Source organism: Choristoneura fumiferana, chromosome 29 (assembly GCF_025370935.1).
Source record: "Choristoneura fumiferana chromosome 29, NRCan_CFum_1, whole genome shotgun sequence".
Lineage (NCBI taxonomy): Eukaryota > Metazoa > Arthropoda > Insecta > Lepidoptera > Tortricidae > Choristoneura > Choristoneura fumiferana.
In genome coordinates this window covers 10137186-10160047 of record NC_133500.1, presented here as the reverse complement: position 1 = coordinate 10160047, position 22862 = coordinate 10137186, and the positions used below count along the sequence as shown (strand labels likewise).

Below are 22862 nucleotides of genomic sequence, written 5' to 3'. Positions count from 1 at the left end.
TTTAATATAATTTGTTGTTATGTCTCGTAACTAGGTACTATTTCATAAGTAAGATGCATCTTGCCAAAACGTACCTCAGAAGAAAAAAACCTTGTAGGATAACTTTTTTCTTCCTCTAATAGTACTGATTTTTTTACGTCAAAATACCTGGGCGATCGACCTTCGCCCCCCGGGCTAAAACTAAAACAGCTACATGTTTTCTAAGGATAAGACCAAGCTGCATAGATTGTTTGCCCCGAAATTCATTTTCATTGAGATTAGAGCTGTTTTAGCTAACACAAAAAGAAGGAAGTATAAAAGAAGTACTTACATGTAATTTAATTAGGTATTTCAGGCGGACGACGTCGCGTGCTAAAGCTAGTTCTTTAAAATACATGCAATAAAATAACGAATGATGTGATTTTTATTAAAAAAATATATATAAGATTTTATTCACAGTGATAGATTTTTCGAATACATTCTGTTAGATAACATTTCAATCAATAAAAATTATTATGAAAATTGTTAACAAAAAATAAAGAATTTTATAATTGAAAAAAAAACAAAAAACATCATTGTGAGCAAAAACGAAGAATGGTATAATTGACAAAAAATGCAAAAAGCGATTGGGCTCGTCCGGGATTTGAACCCGGGACCTCTCGCACCCTAAGCGAAAATCATACCCCTAGACCAACGAGCCGTGTGACAGTGTGGTCGAAATAGATGTTTAGCTTCTACAAGCCAGTTCAACAAACGTCATCAGATTACAAAATGCTCTATTGAATCAATTCTTGATTGAATCATGACGATAGTACAAATCCAGTGGATCTATTGTTTGATAATAATAATTTATGGTCGGTTTGTAAGAAGACAAGATTTCATATTTCTAAGACTATAATTTGATTCGTTCTCTGTATTCTGTTTGGAAAGAGAAAGGCGCTGATATTTTTAAAATTTCGCTTTAATTATTAATTACTTAATTTATAAAAAAAATTAAGATGTGCTATACTAAAAGGGCATAACTCCAGAACTACCACACAACAGATCCATTACTTTGATCACGTAGTAGGTAAATCTGACGTAGACGTTGTTAAAATTATGACAGCTCCTTTTTCTGGTGAAAAAGGCAAAGGAAACATAACTATTCTGTGGTACTGGTAGTGTTGGGCTGTTGGCAAATTCAGATTTTTTTTTTTTTTTGTATTTTTTAAATATGGAGAAATAAATTATAATAAATATTTTCCCATGTTCAGGAGGCAAAACTCTTTCGATTCCTGTAGTAATTTACAGGTGTTCAAAAAATTTAATCTTGTCAATTACACTTTGATGAATTAACATAAGCGTCAATTTGATAAGAACTTTCCCACTAATATTTTAAATGCGAAAGTTTGCAAGTCTGTTTGTTTGTTACCTCATCACGTCTAAACCGAAGAACCGATTTAGATGAAGATGAAATTCAGTATAAGTACAGATAGTTTAAGTCCCGGGAAGGACTTGCAGGTGGTAGGACCTTGTGCAAGGCCCGCCCGGATTGCTACCACCATCTTGCTCGCTAATCCTGCCGTGAAGCAGCAGTGCTTGCACTGTTGTGTTTCGGCGTGGAGAGTAAGACAGCCGGTGATCCCATCTTAGGCCTCTAGGTTGGCAACGCATCTGCAATACCCCTGGTGTTGCAGATGTTTATGGGCGGTGGTGATCTCTTACCATCAGGAGACCCACTTGCTCGTTTGCCAACCAGTAGAATTTAAAAAAAAGGACAGGATAGTTTCCCGGAAAATTGCATGTTCCCGCGAGATAGCGATAAAAGAACTCTACGCGGATGGAGTTGTAACAGCTAGAAGATTAGTCAAGTGAAGTACCACCATTACGTTTGCGAGACACAATATCTTATATCTTCCTTAAATCAACAGTTCACGGAGTAAAAAAGTAAATTGTTACGTATGCCGTAACACGAGCCACTTCTTACGATCCTATCTCCATTGCCATGGGATAATTTCACTTTTCATACAAAAGATTGCATCAGAGCCGACAATGTGGAATAAATTTTACTCATGCCAACTGAATTGGGGATAAAGTGGTTATTTAATCTTAATTTAGGTATTACACAGATGTGTAATCATTATATTTTTACTCGACTACGGGGAAACCAAAAGGAAAGGTAATGATTTTTAGCAGTCTATAGACTAGACTGTATAATGTATGTTTGTATTTACGTACCTAGGTATGTTGCACCGTAGCGTCTAGACTACTCGTCAGATTTTAATAAATAAGGTGCCAATCGATTCGTTATTATGCTCCGGGTGACATAGAATATATTTTTACATAAAAAATATATTGGTCGGATTTGACACAATTGAAAAGTGATTAGTAATAAATAATAGTCTAAAGAAGATCTCTTATATGTAGGTACATACCTACTAGCTGTTGCCCACGGTTTCGCCCGCGAGGAATCCGATTATCGCGCGCCGTTCCTTCGGGAACTGTGCATTTTTCCGGGATAAAAAGTAGCCTATGTCACTCTCTGGCGCATAAACTATCTCTATCTTATTTCGACGTGAAAGACGGACAAACATACAAACATACACACTTTCGCATTTTATTAGTATGGATGTAGTTGCCTGATCATAATGTTTTTTTTTAATTACTCGAACAAAAGTAACGTTGACAAATTGAGAAGAAATCTGTTCCAGGATGATTTTATTTTTTAATTTTTGTGAATAAGATCACTGTTGTTCGTCCGTCTACTAAAGACTGTTTTTCGCAGCAACGCGTGGAGATTTCAAGGTGAAATTACTAATATCAAATACTTATAGAGGACTGATTCCCTTCGGGGCAGTAAAAATGACAATATTCTAGTCACGAGATCCGTCATTAAAAAAGGCACCATACAATAACTTGCTGGTGAATTTAATTTTTTTTTGTTTAATCTGAAAAAATCGTCTAATTTAAAAATCAACTGCTATACCCACATTTTTTTTCATTCATTTATTTGGCAAAAACATAAGACTTATAAATACTAGAAATTATGTACCCTGGTAGGGCATAGCCACAATTATTATGTATGAAATTATAATCTAATTCTATTACACAACTAAAAGCCCTGCCTAAAAACTACTTAAAAAATACTAGACTTAAAAAAATATATTTCTATTATTGAAATTGCACAAAGTTAAATTATGTATTAGGTATGGCACGATAATAATTTGTTTCTACCTACATAGGTACATAAAGTATAACAATTTATCGTCGAATGAAGACACTTAGTTGAGGAAAGGTTAAAATGAATAAGATGACTTAATAAACAATTTTATTTAAAAAGCAATCTCGGACAAAATCGTTAGCGGATAAATCACAGCAAATTATCATCGTTCTAATGAAAGCTCAACCTTCGACCGCATCGTTAGCCATCTTCAATCAAAGCAAAACACATCGCATTGTTTTACAACCACTGCCGCTTTTCTGTCGAATCTGTCACATTGTTCTTCAAGAAAGCGTCAATAGTTACCGCTAATCAGACTCTCTAAAAGTTTACCACCACACACGTCGGTTTAAAACGAAAAACATTCCCTTCCAACCTGCCAGTTCGAAGTTTGAGTTCGTTCGTACGCCACGTTTATTTTTAAATTGTTTTTGTGCGATGGTGTGATATTAACCATAACCAGGATTTTGATAGTATTTTTTTTTATTAAGTGTAAGGTGTGTTTGAATCTTTGGATATTGGGTTAGGTTTTTAAGAAACACGTTGTTTCTTCGGAACCTAAGGATTTGTTAAGATGCGTAAGTATATTATATATTACTTTAAACATTATATTTTAACTAGAATATTGGAACCGTCTCGTGCGTATTCATTTTACTTACTTTAGGACTTTAAAAGCTATTTTAATGTCACATTAGTTAACAAGAATGACCTTTCTTAGATCATTCTCTCTGCAATGTTAACAATTCTAAACTGACAGGTAAATCGTGATCAAGCTCAATCTAAGATAATATCATGCAGTTATTACAGACATTATAAGGAGTGCTTATTAATTAAGGACATATTATCATGTTTAGCTATTTTTATAAATGAAGGTATTGAGAGTCAAAAGTTAAACCAGAAACTTTGATTAACTTTAAAATAAAATTGCGCATAGATTTTTTTTGACGAGAAATATTTTCTCGTGGTAAGTATAGAATTTTTCTAAAATAATAAACTCGATTAAGTATATGCTTATTTCTTACCTATTTATATTGCCATTAATTCGCGTTTTCCTAACTAATTCATTACATAAGTTAGATAAAAAAAACTACTTAGTTTCTTGACCATGGTCAGAATCATGGTCCCATTGTCTCAAAAGCAACATATTTGTGGCGCTTGTTTATTTAAATCTGCTTAGCAAACGCTTGTATTGTCAAAAACGTATACATTAACAAATCAAAGAGAACTTATAAGCAGGATTTTATTTGCGTGTATTTTTCTACTTGTTTCCTCTCGTTTTTACACAAATATCATAAAAAAATGCTCTTCGTTTTGTGTTACGAAATTGCACAATTAGTTAAATTAAACAGTTTTAACTTTTACCTTTATTATTAAAGTGCAATCGCACTAAATGGCGGTGATTACGCGCGGGTTAAGGACATCCGCACTCAACAAGGCGGTTGACTTTCCTTTAGTTATGTCATTGGAGACATCCTTCCTTCGACTTCCTAAACGACCGGAACGACTTTTTGTAAGTAGGTACTTAATATGTACTGACATGTTTGTGTCTATTATTTGTCTAGTGTTGTTGGGTATTATTACGTAGTAGTCGCCTAGTTAGCAGTTTAACCACGCAAAAAGGCCGCCTTGAAAATTGTTCATACCTTTGTTTTCTGTGCCTACTGCTTTGCTCACTATATTGTGGTGCACAATAAAGAGTCATTGTGTTTATTGTGTTTTATCACGGTCTCGCAACAAGCCCGGGCATGAGGCTTGAGCTTTTTCGGCATCTCTGTGCGAAATTACATTTAAAAATCTCCATATTACCAATGATGCTGCGCTGCAATGTTTCCCTTCACTGTAAGAAAAAGATTGTGACAATAAAGAGTATAAACAGACAAACATCTGCACACACCTGCGTAGAAATTCAACGTTGTGTGCGAAGTTCCCAATCCGCACTGGACCCGCATGGGAACTACGACCCCAGCTCTCTCATTCTAATGATGATGATTTGGGATTAAGTATTCTTGTGCTTCGGACACAAATTCAAATTCCTACCACGAAACCAATTATAAGAAAATAGAACTGTCACGCGAGCTAAATATGGCTAAAAAGCCGTTATATTTGTTTTCCCAGTTAAGTCTTAGTTTATTCAGAATATGAGCTGGATTGTGGTTCAAAAAGGTACTTATACGAACATCACGGGCGAGTACTTTAGTTGCTGTAGTTTACTAAAATCTACGAAAACATAAAGATAATCGTGTGTGCATTAAAAGCGGAAAATCGAAAAGCAACCACATTAATTCTGGAAGGAAATAGGTACAAGATAACATTTCTATTATTTATTACTAGTTCTGCGACGTTTGCTGTAGGTATAAATAATCAAGAAACTGAATCGCGTACCAGGGTGGAAGCTTTTCAAAATCACGTTCACTACTGTTTGGCAAGTGCATGGAAGTCAACATGACATTTGCAGTGAAATGGTTCCACCCAGTCTGTCCATGTGTCTTACACACTTGTGTGAAATGTAACACAGGTAAGTGTAAAGTTTACTTGGATGAAAGTGCAAACTTGTGTCGGAGTATTCTCACGTTGTGCAATGGTGGCACTCCATTACGTTTTCAAAACAAATTTCGATCATTTCTCACCATTTACTTATTTGTCGTTTCTTAAAGCCCAAGTCCAGGCAACTATATGTGAAAAAGCTCACGAAAAAAGTCGCTTATATATTATTATGTATAGGCTCTGACCAACATAATCTCTGCTAGTCGCTAGCCGTTAATAGAATTAAAGATAAATAAATATCATTAAAAATTGTATATACTTAATACGAATTAGAATAAGCATTTTCACCAATCAAAGCCACTTCTCCGTAAGAAAAGTGAATCAAACATTTTTCGCAAAACATAACAATACACGCATGTATGTAGTACTCATGAATTAACCATGTCGCGGATACTGGCTGAATATATTTATAATCCCATAGCCCGATTTGAAATTTAAAACGAGAGAAACTCAATCCTGATTGGTCGAGCGTACCGGAAAAATTGGCGCCCACACTTACGTTCCGTTATGTCATATTGCGTAATTTGACGTGTCATCCGCTGAATATCATTGAAACGGAACGTCTTAATTCTACTGAATTCATTATGGTCGATTATGATTACCAGTGGGTTATGTTTGGCTAAATAGCTCTTTGTTTTTTTAAATTCGCTTTAAATTGATGTCTGCTGTTCTGCAACTAAACATGCAAGATTTCTTTGCGTATGTTGCCATATAGAAAAATTAAATGTCCTGCAGAGCTACTACGAAATTCGAAAATCGAAGTTCGTGTCGTTCGGCCCCTCTAACACTTACTATTTTAAAACGAGAGCGAGAGGGTCGGTACGATACGAACTTCGATTTTCGAACTTCGGAGTAGGCCCTGCGATAAAAATCCTGACATCCCCCTAAAAGTCCTAACATTTTTTCTAACAAAGTTTTGGCTTAGCTTTGGCGTAGGTAGACAATTGCGATAGTTTTAAACAAAAAATTGATTGATATCTCTTTAGCTGTGATTTATCCTATACAAAATTGTTCTGTAATAAATATTATTGGTTTTGTTTACTACCTGCTAACACCTGCTAATTAAAATTATCATTTCATTAATTAAAACTATGTAAACATTTTAAATGTATCATGCCGCATATCATAATTATGTCACGCAAACATCATACAAAGCGCTATAAAGTTTCAAACTACAAACAAAGGTTACCTACAAATTTTTATTCCACAAAATATTAATTAAAATTTATTTCAATACGCAAATGGTCGTGCTCGTCGTAGTTTTTTTTTTGCGGATAGAGGCGTGATTGTGGTGAAACGCAAGCCTATTCTTTTTTATGTAAATAAAGAGATTGTTAAATTATATTATGTCTATATCACATTTTCAACTGCTCGGAAGTTAATTGGAAGAGATCGCTTTTTAACTTAAGGCCGCCTATTGTTTACATCTTCTTTTAATATTCTTTAGTAGCTTATGTTGTGTATCGATATACTCGTATGTATGTATATCGGAAGTCGATAAGTGAGAAATCACTATGACAGGTCAAAAAATGCCATGAAAAATCCGCTCTCTGATAATGAGGGCTATCGTTTTTTGTCTCACTAGATGGCGCACTGTTGCGTGAGGTTTTTAAGTATGGCTTTCAAAGTCTGTTATTACGGGTGTGAAAACAAAGTTTAAATTAAAATCATATTTAATACACCTTAAAATCGTACCATAAAAATATCGAGCATGCCACAGTGTTCCATAGTCCCCGTTTTGTTCGGAAAAAAGGGAGGACAAAGGTTTCCGAAAGACAAAACTGTCTCAAAACACAGACATTCATTGCCCCGGAACGCATATTTGCCATAATTAATTTCAGATATTGCAAAATATTCACAAAATTATTCTAATTATAAATAAACCCGCGTAGCTCACCCAAAAACTATGAGATTTGACATTTCGGAGACCTCACCTCGCCTCTAGTGGCGAATTCATACGCGATAGCCCTCATTATTATAGGTTATTAGATTACGAGGGACGGGACGTACCTTAGTTTGTTAGTTACCTATTTCAGAAAAATGCATATTTCCCGCAGGACGACTGCAAGGAATTCTAAGCAAACAAAATCGCGGACAAAAGCTTGTGCGATAGTGAAGTTATTATTCCTTTGTAATTAATATTCTTGTTGAGATTAATCGTGTTGTCTAATAAGGAAATGACAATGTGTTGTTAAAATGCAATTAAAAAATGTACAGTGTTTTGTTTGTTAGTTTTTTTGCTGGTTTGATATAAGATACGTCGCCGAGGCCATGAATTCACATACACAAAATAACAGACTTATTTTTTACGAGGTGTAGAAAATATGTATATTGTACTAGCTGTAGCTTTTTAACCTCCGCCGCAAAAAGAGGGGTGTTATAAGTTTGACCGCTATGTGTGTCTGTCTGTGGCACCGTAGCTCTTAAACGGGTGGACCGATTTGAATGCGGTTTTTTTATTTGAAATGAGGTTTTCTAGCGATGGTTCTTAAACATGTTTTATGTTTTTGAAATAATCATGTATGTTAGGAAGAACATATGTGATTTTCCCACTAACGTCGATAAGCCAAAGGCTACTAGAAACACAGGGAAGCTTAAAGTTCCATCTTACAGACTGGCTAAAACCAAAAAGTCTTTTCTGGGAAATTGCATACGTTTTTATAATAAAATTACAAAAAATATTATAAATGAAACGGATACAAAATTCAGATCTATTGTCAAGAAGACATAATATCAAAGGCGTATTATAAAGTTAATGATTATATCATGGACAGGGATATTGGAAATAATTCCGATCCGCATTAGCGATCCCTTCAAATAGCGAACCTACTGTGTTAAAAATAAAGTTGTGTTAAATACTTGTGATGTATACATGTCATTTAATAATATTGTAAATCTGTTTTAAAAAAATATATATATATACCTCGTTGAGTTTCTTGCCGGATTCTTCTCAGCAGAGGTTTTTCCGAACCGGTGGTAGATTTTTTTTGACATTCATTAAGTGCTTGTTGTAGCCTAAATTGAATAAAGATATTTTGACTTTGACTTTGATGTTTCATCAAAATCGGCTTAGCCGTTTTTAAGATATTGAACTTTGAAGTGACTAAAATTGGGGATTTCCTACTTTTTGTAGGTTAATATAACACCTTGGGTATAACCTAGATGTGTACAAATAAAGATAGTTTGACTTTGACTTTGCGTTTTTCGAAATTCATTTTGCGACATTACATTTGAAATTTGCCACAAGCTTTACGGTGAAGGAAAACATCGTGAGGAAACATGCGGAACTTGCGAAAGAAGAAGAGAGGTGTTTGAAGTTCCCAATCCGTACCGCGCCCGCGTGGGAACTACGGCCCAAGCCCTTTCATTCTGAGAAGAAGCCTGTGCCCAGCAATGGGACATATACATACCGGCCATGATCTGTGTATTTATATGTGTGAAATAAAAGTCTGTTTTATTGTCATAATTTTAAGTACCTACTATCTGAAACACTTCGAGTGGGTGTAGCAAGACCTTAATACATAATAAACCGTATTAAACAGGAATATACAACACCCAGCGCTCGATAAGACCCGATACTAATTTTGTTTCGACACGTCCGTTCACTTCTGTAGGGCACTGGTTCATTTCTCAGTTAAATTCGGAAACCATTGCATTGAATAGGGACAACTTGACATATTCATGTGCGAAATTTACCACGAGCTTTACGGTAAAGGAAAACATCGTGTGGAAACCTGCACAAATCTGCGAAGCAATTCAAGGGTGTGTGTGAAATTCCTAATCCGCACTGGGCCCGCGTGGGAACTACGGCCCAAGCCCTCTCATTCTGAGAGGAGGCCTGTGCCCACCAGTGAGACGTATAGGCTGGGATGGTGACTATAGCAAAGTGTTGATTTTACTAGGCAATATACTCGTATGTAGGGGTTAACACAATTACTGTTTATCGCTAAGATTAAGTACCTCGAAATTTCGACCACATCGCAGCGGCCAAGATCTTGACGTTTCGGCTTTATAAATAAGTAGATCGTGATTAATATTTATACTCCGTTTAATTTAAGGTTTGAATTAGCGGTCAAATTGTAACACACGTTTCTCAGTATTTCGAGCACAAATGGACTAAAAATACCTACATGTACGGTATTTATTTATGTTTGAAATAGTTTCTTGTTTCATTTAAAAACGCGTGCAAATTTTACCGTTAAGTTTCAAATGTTAAAATAAATGGAGTATACTTAGTAGTCCCGATTTTTATTAGCTACTAGAGTTTACCCCTGGCTTCGCACGCCTATTCGACTGGTAGTTACAATAGGGATTTTGACACCATTAAAAAATAATTCGAAGACACGACTCTAGACTCAAGACCACCCTAAAGTTGATAATCGTTTGCATGTCATAAAACAATAAGGCCAATAGACGTGTCTGTCAACTTGAAAGTTCGACTTTAGCGTCATAATATTCATTTGATAGGAACTGTTTAAAAATTAATAAACCACTTATTTGGCTGATGGTACAATGCCCCTCGCTGCGCTACCTTTGGAAGAGGAAGCCCCTATTATTAAATTTTATGTTTTATTTTTTATATAGGTACCTAAATAATTATTTATATGAATAGATAAATTTCGACTTCTAATCTTATAGAGACTGAGATTTCAAGGTTTTGTATTCTATCTATTGTATTTAGTGTATTTTAAATACATGAAATTAACAGTTACTTAACAAGAGTTGTTTTTTTGGGTTATCGCCTTTTGCCTTAAGACAATAGTCCATTGCAGTGATTGAGACGACTCTAGGACGACTCTTATAAAAGCGCTGACATAACTTTTCACGGCTCATACTGCCTAATTAGCTACGTTTCCATTATTAAAAAATCCCACCAATTTCTGTAATAATTTTTCGTGATAAGAATCGTAAAATTTAGACATTGTTTAAATTAAAACGACTTATTCTTCTAAATTAATTTATGTCAACCTTGCCCCAATTAAATCGAACAAAATGGCAGCAAAACCCACGAAAGCCGTGTGAATATGTTTGTGTGTAACAAAGGGAGCGAACCATTGACACATGGTATTGACCTCTCGCGTGATCTCACTCTCTCATTTGTTGATCTCTATCGATGACTGAACCCACAGAACTTGTAATGAGAAATATACAAATTTTATCGTGCGTATTTACTTCTAGAATCGAGGTCATCCGTCACTTTTTCGCGCTATTTAAGTTTTTTTCATCATCCCAGCCTATATACGTCTTACTGCTGGGCACAGGCCTCCTCTCAGAAGAAGAGGGCTTGGGCCGTAGTTCCCACGCGGGCCCAGTGCGGATTGGGAACTTCACACACACCATTGAATCGCTTCGTAGGTTTGTGCAGGTTTCCTCACGATGTTTTCCTTCACCGGAAAGCTCGTGGTAAATTTCAAATGTAATTCCGCACATGAATTTCGAAAAACTCAGAGGTGCGAGCCGGGGTTTGAACCCACGACCCTCTGCTTGAGAGGCGATAGGTCAAACCACTAGGCACCACGACTTCCAGTTTTTTTCATACATTTTAGTAATTTACTATTTTTTGTAATCATATATTTATTGTTAGGTACCTATAGCAATACGATAATCACGGTTCATGACATCCAGCCTGGTAACAGACAGACGGACAGTGGAGTCTTAGTAACAGGGTCCCATTTTTACCTTTGGGTACGGAACTCTGGCAAGGTCTCTATTATAATCAACGACACTTCACACATTTATCACATAGGTACGTATGATCTTATGTACCTACTAATACTAGCTACTAATGCTAAGTTTGTCAGTTGTATTTTGTTAATTTTCTTTTGTACAATAATGAGTTTACATACATACATACATACAAGTAGCAGAGAGTATTTGTTTCCATCTGAAATAAATAGAAATAGAAATAGAAATATTTATTCGCTATTCGCACAAAACATAATAAAAATACATTAAAGAAAGAAAAAAAACAACAATATGCGAACTCGCGAAGCGGCCCCAGCTCAGCATAGTGTTGGCCGTGTAGGCCAACGCTGGTCTTCCGCTGTGACCGATTGGCGTCTTCACGGAATCCATCTGCTACTTACGATCCTGACATATATACGTCTTTCGCTTACTCAACATTCTTTAAACAAGTATTTTCATACATGCCAGTTTCGGGTACTACATGGGACTTTATTGTCCAACACACCGACCCACAATTGTTTTCACCATTTCTTTCTGTCACACGGTAATAAGACGAGGGTAGAAAGGGATGGTGCATGCGATCATAAGCGTCAGCGCGTTAGACAATGCGGCCTCTGACCTTTCTTGAGGACATCCCCAACCTGATCATGTCCTTCTTGGTCTCCCCCTTCCAACAGTTTCTTTTTTCTTATTCTTGTTGAGGCTCTGAACACCAGGTGATCATGTCAGCCTCATGGGAGCTCGCTCATTTCCCTGCATATACATGGGACTTATCAAAGAAGTGGTATATGCAAATGGCTTTGTCCTGGCCATTGTGCATGGGACCCAAACCTCCAAGAACTCTTCTTCTCAAGTCTGAGTTCCGAACACATTCCAACAACAAATAGGAAAAGTCCTTCTGGCAAATCTCACACACTTCCAACATATATAATTATTATCTCTTTCGTAATTTTGGCTTCATATTACATTACATATTGAGTAAAAAAATTAATTCTCCTCGAAATATGAAATTAGGTTTCTTATGGTATTTTAACAGAGGTTAAGCCGCGGTAACAAGGCAATGCTTAGTGGTTAAATAAGTAGGAGTTACGTATGTCTTTAAGTGTAAGTACATTTAATTTTCTAAAAGTCATATAAATACAAATATCCAATAATCTGAGATTGCAAACATGAAGTACCTATATTTACACACGTACACCTTTTAAATAAACAGGTTTAGAAGCTAAGGTGGGACGGACGGACGAACGTACACACGACTGGTCTCCGCAGGTGGCCGCGTCAGTGAAAGTGATCATGGTCATTGAGCCTGTACTGTCGGAGGGAAAATACAGTTTACCCTGACATTCTTTATAAATTAAATTGCAAAGCTAACGTTACATAGGTAGGTCACTCATCAAAAGTGCCTCTAGGGATATTTTGTCCTTAAACAGTTTTGAATATTTTAATATAAGTAGGTAGGCATAATTACTATTTAGGTACTGAGTCAAAACATCTGTCCAGGGATTATGAGTACCTTCTTATCCCAACACTTTTTTGATATGTGTATAAATCTTATAAAAAAAGTACTTAGATGGTTATGATCGATTTCAGCCTATTTGTATGAGGTATATCACTGATTGGTATAAATAATTAATATACAAAAGTAAGGCGTCGGGGTAGGTACGTATAAATTACGTAAAGTTTGAAAAGAATAATAGACAAAATACATAATGGTACTTTGACATAACGTAGTTTTGTAAATAACAAAATTGTTCAATAATCACAACAATAATTGCAATTGCATAAATGTAATTAGGTAACTGTGTCAATTATAACAACAAGTAATTAAACAAAATTTTCAAGACTTGTGTTTATTTATTTAAGTACTCGTAAATGTAATCGAAATCAAAGATAAATAGCTGCTTAACCACTTTTCACCACAATTGTACAAGAGTGAACTTGAATGACGTGTGTTTTTTTACATAATGAAATTATACGGTCCATTGCCTCATTAATCATGTAACACGATCATACATACATACAATAATTCTGGGTCATAAGCCTGTGAAAGCTACTTTGGTCGAATCGTTTAGTGATGTAATAGCATATCGAGTTGACCTTCCTTCCGGATTATGTCATTAAAATATGGATTTGTATTATAAGATGGTAAATTAAATTATGGCATAACTTAAGAAACCGCGGTGACGCGACATGTTTATTTAACGCTTTTCAATCAAAAGATGTATAAGTTTTTGTTAAAAAAATACCTACAATCTTTTTTGTTGGCTGCACTTGCATTATTCCAAAAATAATGACTTCTTGAAAAAGTAACACTATGTAAAACGTCTCAATTCAAAATTCCTACAAAATCGTACATCACTATTCGGGTTTGACCACTCAATCCTCTAAATATTATTTCCAATGTACTTGCATACTTATGTCCATATAATATTTAATAAAGTTTCATTACCATTTTCAGGTACGATGCTGCTCCCAAAAATAATAGCAACTCTACTCTTAATAATACCTGTAAGTATATCAAAGTCGGCCAAAACCAGCGCACGTCCGGTACATGAAGTCATCAACGAACAAGCCCGCATTGACGACAAGGTCAAGGTCAGCAGCCCGGGCCACCTGCCTTACGGCAATCCTCTAGCTGGCAACTCCCAGCAAAATGCCAAGCTCCATGCCCAGAACCAACAAGCTATGTTCAACGCAGAAAGAGTGAGGCAACACAGAGCACAGCTACAGCGATGGACCAAAGCACCCATACGCATGGACAGCTACATGAAAGCTTATCACGAATCGCAAGAAAGCCACCAGCTAGCAGTAGAACAGCAACAAGCCGGAGCAAGCGTAGCCAAGGTTGCATCAACCACTCCTAAAACTAGAAGACAGGAAAGAAGAGAGAAGAAAGTCGAAAGAGTAAGAATACAAAGTCCGGAACCAACTAAAATCACTAAAGCCGATGCAGTTGTTAAAGAAAGAAGCAGAAATCACAGATCGCATGGCTCTTTGGATTATTACCAACATCTAGAACCTAAGAGATACCAGACAGTACTCGTCTCGCCAGCACCAACATACGATCAAGGTGTTACAATCAAACCTAACGGTAACGTTGGTTTGTCTCATTACCAAACTTCACACGAAAGCAATCTGTACACAGAAGCTATCCCTAGCAACACAAAATATGTCTATCCGAAGCATTACAGCCAAATGCAGGAATACCACTCCGCTCAGGACATCGAAGCGTTAAAATCTATGTTGAAGAAGAATCCTAAAGATCAGCTATCAGATTTGAATGCCCTAATAATATCCGCAAAGCAGAATGAGGAAGAAGAACAAAAAAGCAATCTTGAGACACCAATTGACTTGTATTTCTATCTAAAGGATTCACCTAGACCGACTCTCGCCCAGCAGTATGACTACACCAAATACGCACAAATACCACACTACGCCAGTGGGTACATACCAGAACCTGCTAAAGACCACAAACCGATCACTGAAGAAGTAGACGACATCGAAGATCCCAATAAAATAAATAAGCTAAGAACCTACGCACCGCAAGCAGTACAAACACAAGCGCTTCAAGAAACTCAAGACACAACAACAACTAAAAGTAACAATTATTATAAAGTAGAAGTGGCCAGTCAGACTATCAGTACGGGACACAAAGCGCAGTATAAAGAGCCTGACTATTATGTAAATGAAGACCCTGCACAGCCTAGTTATGCTAACTATCAAGCGCTACAATATGCGCCTATACCTGCGCACCACGGTAAAGACGAAGGAGACCAAAGCGAGAGGTATCTTCACCACAACGCGCAGCACACAGGCATCCAACATTTAACTGGAGACGGCACAGGAGTATCAGCATACGGCGATGACAGTGTAAGTAATCAACTTCCCAAAGTAGCTAATAATCGAAAACGAAGGTCTACACTTGATACTAATCCTTTCCTAATCCCTGGTGACACTAATTCTTCTGTCAGCTCGAACAACACTGCTGCTCCTCAAGCGGAGTCTCTCATAAGAATTAACCCTTTAGGAAGAAAGCGTTTTAACGAAATGTCCACGTTTCTAGTGACCCCTAAATTCCCGATAGGAGAAGCCACAGACTACATATACGATGATTACGAGGATAATACGCGACAGCACCCTTTAGGACAGAACCAAAGAGACGCGTATTACGAGGACGATTACGGTGTCGATTTTTCAGACTACGATTATGAACCTAAACCAAAGCATTCTTTTAGTAGCTACGCGCCAAATAATGGCTACAGTAATCAAAATAGTAATCATTTTAAAAAAAGACTCCCTGAAGTCCCGCAGTACGGTGTTCCTGAAACTTCGTACGGGACGCCTATAACTTTTGACACTTCGGCGTCCTATAGCCAAGGTTATGACTCAAGCGCTGCCCACCATATTGGAATTTCTAACGGTCACAAGTCCCCAAGCGAACATCTCTACGTCCTCTCAGAAACGCAACTGAAGAGCCTCATAGGCCACCACAACTTGAACATAGAGCATCTCGACGTATTTCAAACGGCGTTGTCTAAAAAGAAACATAAGCGGCCATCGTTTAGAAAGTTTAAGCGGCGCTTCCCTCCCGCCCATAGACAGAGTAAGATTAAAAAAACTTTGCATAAAATACAACAAATAACGGGGCACTAATTTAAGTAATAATCAAAGTTTTAGAGCACCTAATATAAAGATTACTTAAGTATACAAAAAGGTCGTGATTCTTTATACAACCCAGTTAATATGATAACCAACTCACCTACTTATTGGCTAGGAGCGTGAATAATGTTTTTAATACACAATACTAGTAGGTAATTTTTCCAATCTACATAACCACATATAGCGTACATCGAAATTAATTATACTTAATATCGGCCTGAATCTCAAAAAAATACTTACGGATAATACATATACCTATACCAAACTGTGGTTCCTGCAAAAAATACTGTAGCGTATAAAAAATCTACAAATGACGCGTGCATAATACTTCACCACCTGGGCTGTTTCACCATCCATTGATTAGTCTTAACTGACGGTTAAATGTGATGCCGTCTCTATTTGTTTTGTTCGAATAGACGGAGACGTGATGCCGTGATGATTTAATCGTCAGTTTACACTAATCAATGGGTGGTGAAACAGCCCCTTAATCTTTATATATTAAAAGACTAGTAACTATTTATTTTATGGGGTAGGTTAAGGGTATTTGGGTGTAGTTTAGCTAGTTCGGCGCTAACCCAACCATTAAACTATATAAAATAAAAATAAAAATTGATCGTTTTATTATCTATGGTTTAATGTTGATGTGGATATCGTTGACTCAAACTGTATTTGACCCTAAATTCTTGTTGCTATTATTATTTTATAATCTACAATGACATTATATTCTACGATTTTAATAATGTTTGATACAAAGAAGACTTTTACCTCTTATAATGTTACGAGTGTAGGTACCTAACCTATACCTAATTAAGAAGTTAGTATTCATTTTTTATTTAAGTATTTAAAAAAATAAATTATTCATAATTTTAAAACTTGAATATAATTTGTATGTATAGTTGTATAATTAATAAACATGTGATTATGTACACTATTAATTTATTTTATGACCCAAAAGCCCTAAAATATTTAATCTAATTAACACGATTAAAAATATAAGAGGAAAATGATGAGATTTCAGTTTTACTAAAATATTTATTATTCTTCAAACTCTTTATATTTTGCGTTAATATTTATTAAAAATAAAAAATATGTAAGTAGTTACGGAATATAGATACTTCTAGGTAGATTTGTAACAACATATAAGATTACACAATACTTTTTCAACTAAAATTAACAAATCAAGACAAAATACGATTTATAAAACCAATTGTTATAAAATATCTAAATAATAATTTTGTAAACCAGAATTTCAATGCAAGATCTTTGAAATTTTGATTATTTTAGTATTTTGCATCAGCTGCAATAACTATTTTTTGATTAAATAATAACAGCATACAAAATAACCAGTAAAATTTTAAGAACAATTAGCTGATTCGAAAACGAATTCTAATTTCGAAATCAATACCAATCGATAATTTAACAATATAAAATATAAGAAGGTAGCTGAAAAAATATCTTACAGTTTAGCACATACGAGTAAACAAAATATAAAACTAATATAGTTTTAAACATAACCACTAACATTTTGTAACTCAACCAGATAAAAGGGAACTAAACATTTTCGTAGTTACTAACATCAAAATCCTTTATTTTATCAAACATCGATCGATTACGGCGAAAGGCAGTAGGTACAGTTACTATACTTACCCTTATTTCGGCAATTTATTTTATTTCTTATTTTCCAGCTCCACTACGCAGCAAACTACGAATTCGGCTACCGAGTGCGGGATCACAAAAGCGGGAACGATTTCGGGCACCAAGAAGCCAAGAGCGGTGGTAAAACTAATGGGGCCTACCACGTCCTCCTACCAGATGGTAGGATGCAGAAGGTTCGGTATTCCGCCGGTCCTGAGGGATTCCATGCTGATATATCGTATGATCACTTACAGTAGGTACAAACATTGAGGTACAGTGGCGTAGCTACCGGAGGGCTAGACGGGGCAGTGCCCCGGGTCCCCAGGCTCAGGGGGCCCCTCGGTCTCTGACTTAAAAACTATAAATTGAACTTGTGAAAATTCTCCCACATTCGGAATACGGAACAAACGATTTTAAATAGTTCAGTTGGGGGCCTAATTTATTTTTGCCCCAGGGCCTTTTGTTACCTAGCTACGCCAACGGCACTGTTGAGGTACCTATAGTTTAGTCCTAGACGAAACCTTTGGCATTTTTGTCCAGTGTGTTGTGAGTGACTTTATTAAGATAAACGTAGGCGACACCCTGCTGTCATCTCTATTGCTAATGACAAGATTAAAGATGCCAACTATTGGGACAGTGACGAGCACTCGTACGTTTACCTTATCTCAGAAATGTTTGAGAAAGTGTATTTATATGATTCGATATTGTTTCTAACATTTTCGATGTGCATGTGTTAAATCTTGTGTAAAATTTCTCTATTCAGTCTATAAGGTTACTACTTAATTTAAGGTTTATTACAAATCACCGTTATAAGCCTTCTTTGTCTGAATATCATTGAAATACATATAATAATAACAAGAAATTTACATTTAAGCGTTAGAAAGTTTTCTAGATAAATTAAACCTTGAAAAATACGTGAAAACTTTTGTGATACAATTTCATTAATTTTTATCTTATTAGCATACTTGGAGGGAGGCCTTTGCCCAGCAGTGGGACACCTCTACAGGTTGCTAAATAATAAATAATAATAATAGCATACTTAGGACATTAGTACAAAATGAAACAAAACAATAACGATCTATTTATTAACAATACACACTAACACAATTTTACTGTTAACAATTATTTGTATGTAAAATAATAGTGCTTAATTATAAGCTGAATGCACTTCAGTCGGAGTCTAGCGCGCGAATGGCACTAAAGAAAATGGCGTCAAAATTTATACTTATACTTTTCCCGCCAAAACCTTAGACCGGCAAATAATATGTGCAAGTTATTTTGTGAAAAGAGAAATCAGTGTGAAAGTGAGGCTTTTATGGTGTGCATTACTTGTACGACATTTCATCGCTTACACAGAGGTATTACATAAATGTTACACTATTTACGTAATATAATTATGATGAGATTGTGCTTCCGCATATTATCTGCCCTAACAATAACGTTAATTGGGATAACGATTTGAAGTACAAAGCGAGTTAGACACATAATCTTGTAAATGTTTTATTCGAAGAGTTTTATTAGTACATTGTGTCTTAAGGGTGGTAAATAAGGAATTACGAACGAGAGTCTATTAGAAGCCCGAAGTCGAAGACTGAGGGCTTTAATGAGTCGATGTTCGTAATTCTAGTACCGCCCGTGCGACATACAATGTTTTTCATCACATTTGCGAGTAAAATTTTATATTTGTAAAAGAAAAAATATAATTCTTCCAAATATTGGCGATACCTTAGGCTGTGCTCTTGGCAGCGCCGCCCTCCCCCTCCCCCTCCCGCAGCATGCGCCGCAACGTGCGTGTGCATGTAGACCATGTGGTCCTGCAGCAAGAGCGCGCGCACGCGCACGGCGCAGCGCCATCAGTACGGGCACTGACTCATTTACCGACCTTGGGCTTCATGACAAGAAAATGTGTACGCGCAATGACTCATTTACCGACCACGGGTTTCATGACAAGCACATTAAGGTCGAGGGTTTTATTTGGGGGGTTGCAACCAAGGTAGCCTGCATGTTATGACACTGTTTACGAGCAAGTGTGATGAAAAATAGTGTTGCTAGATTAATATTGATTTGATTAAGCAATGACAAATCTTTGAAAACGACGAAGGCGTTCTTCAAATAAAGATCTTGAATCTACCTAAATAATTCCTAATATTAAAGTAGATATTTTTTATTGATCATTACCTTTATTCGTACAAACCTTAGTACGATGTTTTAAACTTTCGTGATTTTCACTCATAATTAGGTACTACCACAATCAGGATTCGGGGCCCATCACGCCAACAAACGAGTACTTAATAACTACTGCGACGTTTCGACCACATTACAGTGGCCGTGGTCACGAGTGGCTTGTTAGTAGGGCTCCATAGCCCGCCGTAGTAAAGGTAACCGGCGGCTTTATTTGCAGTGTTTCTCAAATGCAGGCCACTGCAAAGTAAGATCTCATTGAATTGATGACAAGACTCTCCTTTTCTATTGCAATTGCCGTGCATGAGTATCATAGACAACGGTGCCAACGTCACCACCATTTATTTCATAAGTAGATTACGTAACCAATTTCAATTCGGAAAGAAACTTAATCTATTCCAAAATTCAAATTACTGTTCGTCCGAAAATTTTGAAGGGATATTAAAAATTTGAACACGAACGTAACACGAGAGAAATAAATAATCGTCTGACCACAATTAAAAACCACGGAAGTGTCGTTTAACATAGTTCAAGTGGTCTTTAGGTCCACTAGATTTAATTTGCTACTTATGTGGTGTGCGATGGCACAGTAGCTGTCTGTTCGCAACATCGACTCTATTTTAAAGATTTACGGAGTAATTTACGGCTAAGAGTTAGTTTCTCTTGAGCCATAAGGCCTATTATATTAGGTATAACGTGAGAACATCCGTCCATTAAAGTAAGAAATTATATCAGGAAACCGATGACGAAAAAACTTTCAATAGGTTATCTAACGGTCTTTTTAAAAAAGACCTGCGGTGAAGAGATTGGAAATACTCTCTAACTCGTCTATTTAATGTTATTTGCGATTATTTTGTTGCTAAGTTGTTTTGCTCTGTTAATATTAAAGTTTAACAAACGTTTTTGAATCAGGGATTAGAAGTTACCGATGTACTTGCCTGTTACGTATCCATATCATATGATCGGTGTTCAAACTGTAGCGAGTCAAAGATTTAACCTAACTAAAAAAATAGGTAATTAATACTACGGTATACCTTTACATGTGTGTTCGTTCACATAAACTTGCTCGTACATATGCTGAAAAAATGCGGATCAACTTTATAACTCCTTGTATAATGTGAGCGTGAAAATAAAAAACACATTTTGACAAGGAGGTTAACAAAGTAGCTAAGTACCTAAAGGTAAAAATGGAAGAGCATAAAAGCGTGTACTTACATTATTTTAAAATAAAGAGTAGAGAAGTGATGAAAGTTTATAATTTCTTTTACGTTTTACTGCTAAAATATGGCAGTTATAGCTAGAGCTAGTGCCACGAGAGTTAAGGTCACGCACATAAGAACATGTCGCGTTATGACAGCAGGATTTTGACATTATTAATTTAATTCATTCTCCTTTTGTGCAATCAGTTCTTTTTGTAGCTGTGTGCGTATTCACTTAGCTCTCGTGGCACTACCTATACTAAGAAAATGGCGTCCGTGTTTAAACGTGCATTTTGCAAACAGATTGTTCATTATCTTGCCTAAATTAATTATATACTTCTGAGTACTTTGGTTCGTTATTGGTCTATGTCAAAAAATATTTAATTCAAAATTAAACATACATCATAATAAAATGTTATGTCTTATGCCGAAATTACATTGTATATTTTTATACCTATTAAATTTTACACGTAATTTATTAATTAACACACTAATTTATAACTAGAAAGCTTGAAATATTTTTAAATTTGCCATTTATCGTTATTTATTTAAATAAAAAATATTTTATGGCGAGTAGTTGCTAGTCGATTTTGGCGAATAGATACATTCGAGGGCAATGAAAACGGGTCGGATTCTACAGATCCAATCAGATTTCATTGATATTCTGTAAAACATATTTTCAAAAATAAAATGAAACTTAATGTTTATAATCGGGTATTGTGCAATATTTATATACAAATTTATTTAATTGGGTCATGTGCAATTGTCGCAAACGAAATAAATATACCATTTTTATAAATTTTAAATTGACGCGGAGGCTTTGATAAATACTCAAAGCGCGGAGGTGAAGTTGCTCGCTAAATATGTGCCTTATTTATAAATTAATTTAAGTGTTTTTGTTAATGAAATATAAAGAATTTAAAACACAACGTCTTTTGTTTTGTAATAAATCTTATATAATAGATTCAACCAACCCCAACTGAGTTCATGGAATAAGTTTCGAAGAGCTAGTGATTTTAAAGTGGCTTAAAAAAGCTGTAGACCTATTTTTAAAAGCAATATTCTTTGGTCAAGGACCATATAATGGTCCTTGCTTTGGTATTAGTACAGTAAAACCAAAAAAAAACTACGCAAAACTAATGCACAATTATTATTTTTTTAATTCTCGTCGCAAGGTGATTGCAGTTTGCAGTTTATTAAATAAAACATTCGTGTACAGTTATATATTTATTTTGAATAAAGGAGTATTCATTTAATACTTTCATGTATACCACATCCATTCGAGCCAGATACGACATACGGCCTATAAGTTAGTTTGTCTTAATATCTGAACACATAAGTACTTACAATACATTGTCATTTAAAAAGGACAGCCGAACAATATTAGCAAACCGCTAAAATAACACATTACATATACAAATACAAGAATGTACAGTCAACTGCAAAAATATGGACTTATCCAACCCTTCAAAAATATGTACCACTAGCCGTTACCCGCGACTCCGTCCACGTAGTCGCTATCCCGCGGGAACTGAAATTTTCCGGGATAAAAAACTATCCTATGTCCTTCCCCGGGTCTCAAACTATCTGTATACCGAATTTCATCTAAATAGGTTCAGCGGTTTAGACGTGATGGAGTAACAAACAAACAAATAAACAAACAAACAGACCACATCGATCATCGATTCGCATTTATGATATGTGGTAACATATTTTTGAGGGGTTCGAATAGATACATATTTTTGCACTTGATTGTACTTCGACTTTACCCACAATATAGT

General features: G+C 35.8%; 1 protein-coding gene and 1 non-coding gene across 2 annotated transcripts; one reads left to right on the top strand and one right to left on the bottom strand.

Moving 5' to 3' along the window:
- Nucleotides 1-607: 607 nt before the first annotated feature.
- Nucleotides 608-679, bottom strand: TRNAP-AGG (transfer RNA proline (anticodon AGG)). The gene has a single exon. It is a non-coding gene; the product is annotated as a tRNA-Pro (tRNA).
- Nucleotides 680-3573: 2894 nt separating this feature from the next.
- Nucleotides 3574-19854, top strand: LOC141444165 (uncharacterized). Its single transcript, XM_074109622.1, has 3 exons — nt 3574-3756; nt 13866-15277; nt 17752-19854. Exons 1-3 carry the CDS (start codon nt 3753-3755, stop codon nt 17956-17958), a joined length of 1623 nt encoding a protein of 540 aa, XP_073965723.1. The 5' UTR covers nt 3574-3752; the 3' UTR covers nt 17959-19854.
- Nucleotides 19855-22862: the final 3008 nt, after the last annotated feature.

Coding starts and splice junctions, on each gene's coding strand:
- LOC141444165 (XM_074109622.1), top strand. Junction 15,278..17,751: donor CAGCATACGGCGATGACAGT/GTAAGTAATCAA, acceptor CTTATTTTCCAG/CTCCACTACGCAGCAAACTA.